The sequence below is a fragment of the Sander lucioperca genome, chromosome 2, assembly GCF_008315115.2.
Source record: "Sander lucioperca isolate FBNREF2018 chromosome 2, SLUC_FBN_1.2, whole genome shotgun sequence".
Classification (NCBI taxonomy): domain Eukaryota; kingdom Metazoa; phylum Chordata; class Actinopteri; order Perciformes; family Percidae; genus Sander; species Sander lucioperca.
The window spans coordinates 14,846,181-14,855,955 of NC_050174.1; the positions used below are offsets into that span (position 1 = coordinate 14,846,181).

The 9,775-nt window shown below is 39.7% G+C and overlaps 1 protein-coding gene across 1 annotated transcript; it reads left to right on the forward strand.

Moving 5' to 3' along the window:
• The first annotated feature begins 533 nt into the window (after positions 1–533).
• Positions 534–9,149, forward strand: erap2 (endoplasmic reticulum aminopeptidase 2). Its single transcript, XM_031308922.2, has 21 exons — positions 534–629; positions 1,343–1,726; positions 1,823–2,009; positions 2,098–2,267; positions 2,390–2,528; positions 2,612–2,746; positions 2,854–2,974; positions 3,079–3,233; positions 3,327–3,440; positions 3,543–3,674; positions 4,026–4,157; positions 4,724–4,792; positions 4,893–5,068; positions 5,241–5,320; positions 5,429–5,612; positions 5,748–5,904; positions 6,001–6,185; positions 6,339–6,500; positions 6,713–6,853; positions 7,301–7,382; positions 8,855–9,149. The coding sequence occupies exons 2-21, from the start codon at positions 1,557–1,559 to the stop codon at positions 8,999–9,001; spliced, it is 2,838 nt and encodes a 945-aa protein (XP_031164782.1). The 5' UTR covers positions 534–629; positions 1,343–1,556; the 3' UTR covers positions 9,002–9,149.
• Positions 9,150–9,775: the final 626 nt, after the last annotated feature.

The following is a 9,775-nucleotide window of genomic DNA, read 5'->3' on the forward strand; positions in this document are numbered from 1 at the left end:
GACATGTTGTTTGCCTTTGCCAGGAGCATTGCATTATGGGGGATTGACATGTCACATTGTTGTGACCTTATACTAACAATGAACCCCCCCCCCCCCCCCCTCCACACACACACACACACACACACACACACACACACACACACACACACACACACACACACACACAAACCCAAACACACACACACACACACACACACACACAAACACACACACACACAGAGGGAGAGAAAGAGAGCTCTTACACACAGCACAGTGTGGGCTTTATCTGCATTCATAAAGAGGGCAAAAACTGAGGACAGTACAGGACAGTAATGTGGACAGTAGAAAGCCAGTAAAGAGTAATTTGAACAACTGGAGACACACCTGCATATGGCTGTTAGATCTGAGGTAAGAAACTGATCATATCAACACACCCAGAACATTAGACAACACTCTTGTAGGGTACAGGGTACACCTGCACACACACACACACACACACACACACACACACACACACACACACACACACACACACACACACACACACACACACACGGTAGTTTTTTCAGCAGTGGGCGGGAGCTAATAAGAGAAAGTGAAACCCAGCAGCAGGAACATGAGGGAAGGATGATGAAGCTAAAATGATCGAGGTAAATGTATTTGACAATTGCTTATTGATTTCTGTTAAAACATGCAGATACAAGATGAGCATTACTTTAGCTAAGTGTAACTTTATAACAATAGTCCACAATTACTTACATTTCTGTTGTAACTAACATAATCTGTCATAATCAGCATGGCACAGCACAACTACTGCCTATGTAGCCTGATTTGAACTGCAGTAATTCCCCTGCAGCTGTTGTCACCTCTCTATTATAGCTTTGTCCTCATCTTGTTTTGTCCGCATGGAAAATCCTGTGGTTCGTTTGTCACATGTTTGAGTCTCTTTCAGGCTGTGTTGAGGTTAGGGCCTAAAACACGCAGCTCAGTTTGCCCGAATGAACTGACTACTCAGAATTCATGTGTGATGCTTGCAGAGTCCAAAACTGTCCCCTTGTAAAACATAAACACTTATTGTAGGTAGAAACAGATTTGCTACATTGCGAAATACAGTATGATTACATTTGTGGGAGAATAATTATTTTGAAGTATGGATAACAATTAGTAGTTGTAGTAAAGGTATGCCCAAGGGCTTACAGTGAAGATAGTAACCTTAACCACAACCATAATGCCGGAAGACATTAGTGGTGTGACACTAAACATTTTTGATTGGACTCTAGTAGAACACATTAAGAACAGTGGTATAAATGTTTCACTAAGATATGTATGTGGTGTGTTCCTAATCCTTCTCTATGTCTTTCAGGTTTAAGAGAAAAGAAAAGTCCCAACATTTAAGATTCAGCCATATTCTGATAGCGTGGCATCTGGACAAATCATCCCGGCAGGAATTCAACACTCACATCCTTCATTGCTCCTCATGTTTGGGATGTGACCAAGTTCAATACAAGCTGTCAGCCTGTCACACGGTTAGCTTTAAAAAAAAAACAAATCTGTGGTTGAAGGACATTTCCTCTACAATGGTCCTAGTTAGGATATTATTGCTGTCTCTATTCCACATGTCTCTGGCTGGGTCTCAGCCTACCCAGCGTTCACAACAGGCATCAAGCCCTCCTCACCCTGCAGGAGAACAGTCTACTTTGGGTACTGGTAATCTGTCTTTCCCTTGGAGCCGTCTTCGTCTGCCAAGGTACCCTTCAGGCTAGTTTTTTTACAGCCGTATCCAAGAAATGAACAAGACCTCTATCTTTTGATTCATAGATTAAAACATGTTTCGTTATCTCAGGTACATCATTCCTCTTCACTACCATCTCCTCCTGCACCCCAACCTCACAAGTCTCAGTTTCACTGGCTCAGTACAGATCCAGATTGATGTCCAGAACAATACAAACTGGGTTGTATTACACAGCAAGGGTCTGCAGATCTCCAAGGCCACCATAGTGGACCAGAACCTTGCTCATCTGTCTGACCAGGTAGTAAATGTAGAGCAGTTATTATTACAGCTTATTTGTCATTGTTACTACAATAGACCCAACTTCTTTCCATCTTCTCCTGTTCTAGGTTCTCCCAGTTCTTCATAACCCTTCCCATGATCAGATTGGCATTTTCTCTCCCAGGGTGCTCAGCAGTGGGCAAAAGTACTTTCTGTATATTGAGTTTGGGGCAGAACTTGCCGACGGTTTCTATGGCTTCTATAGGAGCAACTACAGAACCAGCACCGGAGAGACCAGGTAAGACTAGATACATTGTTTCACAGCAAGCTTAGTAAAAGATCTTACTGGGGGTTCCAACTACAGTTCAATAGTCTACTTTCTATTCAATACAAAAAGTATCCGCTGATGTTTCTTTTCAGAACCTTAGCTTCAACTCACTTTGAGCCCACGAGTGCTCGGATGGCATTCCCTTGTTTTGATGAGCCGAGCTTCAAAGCCAACTTCTCCGTACGGATCAGGAGGAGTCCAGAGTACATTTCCCTTTCCAATATGCCTGTAGTGAGTGTTGCATGTATGCTAGTTATCACACATGTTCAAATATGTGTGAAAAATGGCTGCAATAAATTCTTTGTGTATTTCAGGTCAAGACAGTTGAAATAAACGATGGCCTGCTTGAAGACCAGTTTGATGCAAGTGTAAAGATGAGCACATACCTCGTAGCTTTTGTCATCTGTGACTTTAAATCTGTCACTGCAACAACCTCTTCTGGGGTGCAGGTGTGTTCCCCCTGGTGATATTTAAATATCTTTATTTCTTGCCACCAATATTTCTTTCTCAGGGACACATTTTTGTTTTTGTTTATTGCACTGGTTTGTGTCTGTAGGTGTCCATCTATGCCGCCCCTGAGAAATGGCTGCAAACCAGCTACGCCCTGGAGGTTGCTGTCAAAATGCTAGACTTTTACGAGGAGTATTTCAACATTCGCTATCCTCTACCCAAACAAGGTACCCGTTTGTTCAGTTTTCCTGTAACTACTTTTCACACATTGTCATTTCCCGTCTTTACCCTGCCACTTTCTGTACCCTGACCTGTGTTTTCCCTCTCTCAGATCTGATAGCTATCCCAGACTTCCAGTCTGGTGCAATGGAGAACTGGGGTCTGACCACCTACAGAGAGACTAGCCTTCTCTTTGATCCCCTCACATCCTCCATTTCTGATAAACTCTGGGTCACTATGGTGATCGGCCATGAGCTCGCCCATCAGGTGAGAGTGTGATACTGTCTGTACTTTAATGACATACAGGATTAAGTGTTTGTTCGGCTTGAGTAGTCAAATCATTACATATCTTGCCTGCAGTGGTTTGGTAACTTGGTGACCATGGAGTGGTGGAACGATATTTGGCTGAATGAAGGATTTGCCAGATACATGGAGTACATTTCAGTCGAGGCCACCTACCCCGACCTCAAAGTGGTACGTGCTTTGCTTAATCTGAGAATCAACTTAATTGATTAATAATGGTAAATGCATATTAAGCTTAGTACTGATGATCCTGTTCTGTGCACATTCTTGCAGGAGGAATATCTTCTGCACACTTGTTTTTCAGCAGTTGGTCATGATTCGTTGAACTCTTCCCGGCCAATATCCAGCCCAGCAGAGAACCCCACTCAGATCAAACAGATGTTTGACACAGTCTCCTATGACAAAGTATGCTTTCAGTCATGTGTTGCACCTTCAGTCACAAAATGGGTTACTCAACTGATAATGGCAATTCATTATGAGTATATTATCTGTGGAAATGTATTAACTACAAAATCAGGGATAAATAAAACAAATATAGTCAAGAAAACATATTTCTGTAACTCACTTCTGATTAGCCTCTAAACACACACTTGTGACTGCATAACTATCAATCTCTTTATTATGATAACGTAACAGAAAATCTATTCTCATCTTTTTCACATTTATGACTAACATTCAAACTTCTTTGAAGCCAACCTACAGCATAACCTGTCATGGCTCATTAATTAAATAAAGCTTTTTTCTCTTTCCCACCAGGGAGCATGTGTCCTGCACATGCTGCGACACTTTCTGACAGATGATGTCTTCCAGCGGGGGATAGTACGATACCTCCGCAAATACAGCTACAGAAATGCACACAACCAGGACCTGTGGGACAGCCTAGCCAATGTACAAACACAAATTACATTATTTTACTAAGTAGTCCTTTGATCTTTTTGTAAATCAATGAATACATATTTATTTTGGTCCATATATTAGAAATCTGGTATAGTTTGCTAAACATTTCATATTGGATGCTGTAGTGTTTTAGATTTTTGAACAGACATTGTTTCCCATTCATTTCGTTGTGGTGCATAAATCAATTTTGCTGATACTTGAAAGTTGCATAAACTAAGTAATTAATCAAAAATGAACAGTATGTCTGTTTTATAGCCATCAAAGTTATGTTATCTTTTGCCAGAAATGAAAGTGTAATTGATTTTAAAAGAATACACTGTGCCATGTATGGATAACAAAATATTGACAAAAATTAAAGCAGACATGGTGTCCATTGTGATGGAGTACCCATCTCAAGCAGGTTTAAAGTCTCTCATAGTTAATTGTACTATATTGTACAGAATTTAATTGGAATTTAATTAAACAGCTGCCTTGAAGGTAGGAAGATTTCAAATGTTTAAACATCATGATGTACAATGGTAAGCTGTAAGGTACATGTGAATTTTGTTGTTTTCCAGACATGCTCCGAGGAGGACTTCATCTCAGGAAAACATTGTTACAGCAAAAGCCAGGCCTCCAAGAATGCAGTGAGTAAATATATATAATTATATAAACTCACTGACCTCTATCACACAACCTTGGGACGTGGTGTGGTCGCATGTATTGATCACCGATTGTCTCCTACAGTACCTGTTTGCAGGGGAACACTTGGACCTGACAGCCATGATGAACACTTGGACTCTGCAGAAAGGTATTCCTCTGGTAACTGTAACTAGGAAGGGGCCTCGTCTGCTGCTTAGACAGGACCGCTTTCTGAGGACAGTGCTGCCTTCTGACACTCTCTGGTCCACATTGCAACAGGGGTGAGCATGCACTTGTGCAATTTTTTTGTTTACTCTTCTAATAACACTGTATGTTGCTCTTCCACTCTGTGTTTTTGCAATTGCAGCAACACGCCCATTTATACCTTTAATCTGACATCATTAGAGTTTAAACTTGAGGTTTTACATTTTAAAATGATACTCTCTTGTCTAGATTCCTGTGGCATATCCCTCTGACATTCAAGACAGATGCTTCCAACACCATCCACAGACACCTGATGACAACACACACAGGTAACCGGGAAGAGAGAATATGTTAAATATAATTCATGCATATCTTCACTTTTGCTATGACATTATATTGTTTTCTATCCTCTCTTTTGCTGTTTATGTCTCATTTAGACAGTATACATATAGGAGAGGAAGTCAGCTGGGTGAAAGTAAACACTGACATGACAGGCTATTATGTGGTTCATTACGAGAACGGTGGTTGGGACGAGATGGCAAAACTATTGAGGGAAAACCACACTGCTCTGAGCTACAAAGACAGGACTCACTTGATACACAACGTCTTTCAATTGGTCACGTAAGCATCTGTGTGTGTATGTGTTTGTGGGTTTGTGTGAGACAACAAGACAGACAGTGACATAAACAAAACGGCTTTAATTGTCCCACCTTAAATAGCACCTAACCTTTTAAATATTCTTGATTGTCTCCAAAGGGCAGGTCATCTGCCGCTCAATAAAGGCTTAGACCTGATTGGTTACCTGCAATCGGAGACACACAATGTGCCTCTCCTCGAAGGACTGGGCTATCTAGAGGCCTTCTACCGGATGATTGAGAAAAGGAATGAGTTTGATGTAACAAGCAGCCTTGGGGTAAGAAGACAAGAGTACACATTTAGATTGATATTTATGCTAACGTCAATATGAAATGCAGTTTAAGTTAATGAGATGCTGTTTCTCTGTGTGCAGATGTACATCCTGCGATTTTTCCGTGCGGTCATTGACCAGCAGACATGGAGCGACAAGGGCTCTGTGTCCGAGCGACGGCTGAGGTCAGAGGTCCTGTCACTGGCTTGCCACCTGAATGACCCTCCCTGTCTGGAAAAGGCACATCAGAGCTTCAAAGACTGGCTTCAGTCCAACGGTACACTCAAGTATGTCCGTCTAAATTATATTTTAAAACACATCATTATCAGTCAACAACCGCTGATATGATTCACATAAACAGCAGCTATTCCCTTTGCTGTGCTGGACCGTATAATTTTATATTTCATCATTGTCTCTAAAGTGCATGTCTCTGCTTCTAGCTTGCCAACTGACGTGGCAAAGACAGTGTTTGCAGTTGGAGCTCAGGATGACCACGGCTGGGCTTCACTCTTACATACATACAACATCTCCCTCTCTGCAGCACAAAAAAGCAAAATTCTGTTTGCCTTGACCTGCAGCAGAGACACAAACAAACTACACAGGTACATTTCCTCACTAATACATATTTCACACAGTTAATGCCGCCACCATGTGGCAAACATTGGGTATTGTATCAAAGAACTGGAGCCAACAGTTATCCAATATTTATTCTGTGCTAAGATATGCTTAACAACTTTCAATGAAGGCTCTTCAAGTGATGACAGATAATGTGGCACTAATAGAGTAGGTTATATTGTGTGTTTTTGCATTGCAGACTGCTGGAGTTGGGTCTTGAAGGTAAGGTGATTCGATCCCAGGACCTGTCCACTCTCATTCTGATGGTGGCCAGAAACCCACGAGGACATCACCTCGCCTGGAACTTTGTCAAAAAGAACTGGGACACGCTAGTTCAAAAGTTTGTACAACATAATGGAGGCATTGTGAATGACAATATAAGTCAGATAAGTAATGAATGATGCTATGAAATTGCTATTTTTTTCCATACCTTTTTAAAGCATAACAATAATATCTTATCCAGTATTTACACTCTGTAAAAAGTGCCTTTTACTCATTAAGCTCGTGTTCTGAGTTGGATGCAAAAACTTTGTGTACAACCGTAAGACCTGCCTTTTTAGTGGCTTCCATGCTGTTCAATAACAAGTGACAGGTTTCTGATATAATAAGGACATGATTTTACCATAAGCAACACAATGGGTAGTTGATTCCACAACTATGCCTGCCCCACAGCGCTATGGAGATAGGTCTGGCAATGCAAGACTACCGCCCTAAATCACAGTGTGTGTATATGTAGTAAATGATATTAATCTATGAGTGTCCTCTCTGTTGTCTTTCCGCTCTGTAGGTTCCAGTTGGGCTCATTTTGTATTAGAAACATCATCATTGGCACCACAGGCCAGTTTTCATCTCCAGAGGAGCTCACTGAAGTAAATGCGCTCTTGATTGATATCTTTTATTTTGAACATGTAAATAAAATAAAACATCAGAAAACAATAGTAATATAAAAAAGTTAAAAAATAAAACTCCATAATTTACAGTACTTAAAGACCTCTATTTACACATGCAAAAAGGAGTAGGAAGAAGTAAAACTTATGTACTCCTACCCCTTTGTACCCTTTCTATCATAATAAATGAGTTAGCTACAAAATAATAAGTCCATAGAGATAATAAATCTGTAATCAATGAAAATATATTTTCAGAAGTTCTATTCACATTCATATATTTACCCATACACAACAATAATTATACACATACCACAAATTGTTCAATATAAGCCCAGGTTATTAATTGCACTGTTTCTCTGTACCTATGGAATATAATTTCTTTGAACTTTTTGAATTTGAATATGTTTAGACATTGCTTTAATTCATTATGTAGTTTATTCCACAATTTAGTGCCACTGACAGATAAACAGAAACTTTTCCTTGTAGTTCGAAAACTGGGAGTCTTAAATTTGACTTTCCCCTTAATTCGTAGCCCCCCTCTCTTTCAGAAATTTATTTCTGTATATTGCCAGGCAACAAATTGTTTCTCACCTTGAACATAATTACTGCTGTTTGAAATTCGACTAGGTCAAGTCATTTTAATGCTTTAGACTGTGAAAATAGTGAATTGGTGTGTTCCAAATATCCAGTGTTATGAATTATTCTTATTGCTCTTTTTTGAAGTATAATTAATGATTTCAATGAATTTTGATATGTGTTTCCCCAAACCTCTACACAGTAATTATATACACAGCTCTTATATCTTGAACTAGGCAATTTAGAAATTACCAATATTTCAACATGCTATTGGCATTGGCTGGCATTGGCAATATGAGCAAGATAGTGACAGTGATGTTAAAACCAAAACCCAACCTGTTTTGCCCTTGCATTTGTACTACTCAACGGAATTCTAATTGTCTTCAGTTTTAAAAGTGTGCGATATCTATAAAACCACAAGCATCAGCAAATGTGTGCCTGTCTTGTTGCAAACATAACGGTGACTTTAAGATAAGATAAGAAAAAATAGACTTTATTAATCCCACATTGGGGAAATTCCTTTGTTACAGCAGCTCCAAATAAAAATTAACACACATCAGAATAACACAAATATAAACAGACAGTATACATACACAGATACACAGATGAGTAAGATGCGGATGAATAGAAATGACATATTGCACAGTAGGAGGTGACACAGAGTAATAAATAAATAAATATGCATAGTGCAGAATATTGTCCAGTGATGGCTCATGTAGCAGAATCAGCTAGCAGTGCTACATTATAATGTTGTATTAAAGAGTCTGACTGCTGCTGGAATGAAGGACCTGCGATAGGTCCTTTAGCTGAAATTGGTCTAATTTTCAATTGTAGGCATGTATGTGTTTTTTGTTAATATATGTGTGTTTGATTCTCAGGTGCAGTTGTTCTTTGAGTCCATCAAAGAGCAGGCATCTCAGCTGAGAGCTACTCAGGTTGCCCTGGACAACGTGCAGAAAAATGTTCGCTGGTTTGAGAGAAACCTAGAGAATCTGAGAAACTGGCTGAACAAGCAAATGAAGTGAAAGACAGCAGAAAGAGAGGTGGTGGTTGACAGATGCCACAAGGAAATATTTGAAATTTTGAATTTGTGTTTTTATTTGCTAATTGTAATGTTCTCATTATCACTGACGTGTTGAAAGTTTTGTATATTAAATAGTGTTTTGTAAATTTCCAGGGGACTTATTTATTATAAGTTATAAGAAAATGTAATTGGTAGAACAGGCAGCTGAGAAGTAGTAGTGAGTGTGAGGAGCTGTGTGTGTGTGTGTGTGTGTGTGTGTGTGTGTGTGTGTGTGTGTGTGTGTGTGTGAGAGAGAGAGAGAGAGAGAGAGATAAAGATGTAATTGGTAGAACAGGCAGCTGAGAAGTAGTAGTGAGTGTGAGGAGCTGTGTGTGTGTGTGTGTGTGTGTGTGTGTGTGTGTGTGTGTGTGTGTGTGTGTGTGTGTGTGTGTGTGTGTGTGTGTGTGAGAGAGAGAGAGAAAGATTGAGAGAGCAATTAAATGCTGTGCAAATGGATTCTTTACCAAATAGACAATACAGTAAAAGTAATAAAATGCACCTTTGCATTAACCGGAACATATCATTGTGTTAAGTCCATTGTGTATGTGTACAGTACGTGTGTGCTTGGTATTCATTGTATTAATGTAAAGTATTTAATTTAGGATGTAGACTTGGTTATGGTAAAAAAAAAGGTTAGGATTGAGGTTAGACAAGACATGTAACGTTTAGAGTTAAGGTTAGGGCTGGCCAGCAGGGAATGGATGTAAAACATTATGTCCTCACAAGTGTAGTAAAA

What these genes read in the sequence shown, in the direction of transcription:
- erap2 (XM_031308922.2), top strand. Translation starts at nt 1,557, where the DNA reads ATGGTCCTAGTTAGGATATTATTGCTGTCTCTATTCCACATGTCTCTG. An exon ending in CCCTTTCCAATATGCCTGTA is followed by an intron (nt 2,529 to 2,611) that starts GTGAGTGTTGCA and finishes TGTGTATTTCAG; the next exon opens with GTCAAGACAGTTGAAATAAA. An exon ending in CTCCAGAGGAGCTCACTGAA is followed by an intron (nt 7,383 to 8,854) that starts GTAAATGCGCTC and finishes TTTGATTCTCAG; the next exon opens with GTGCAGTTGTTCTTTGAGTC.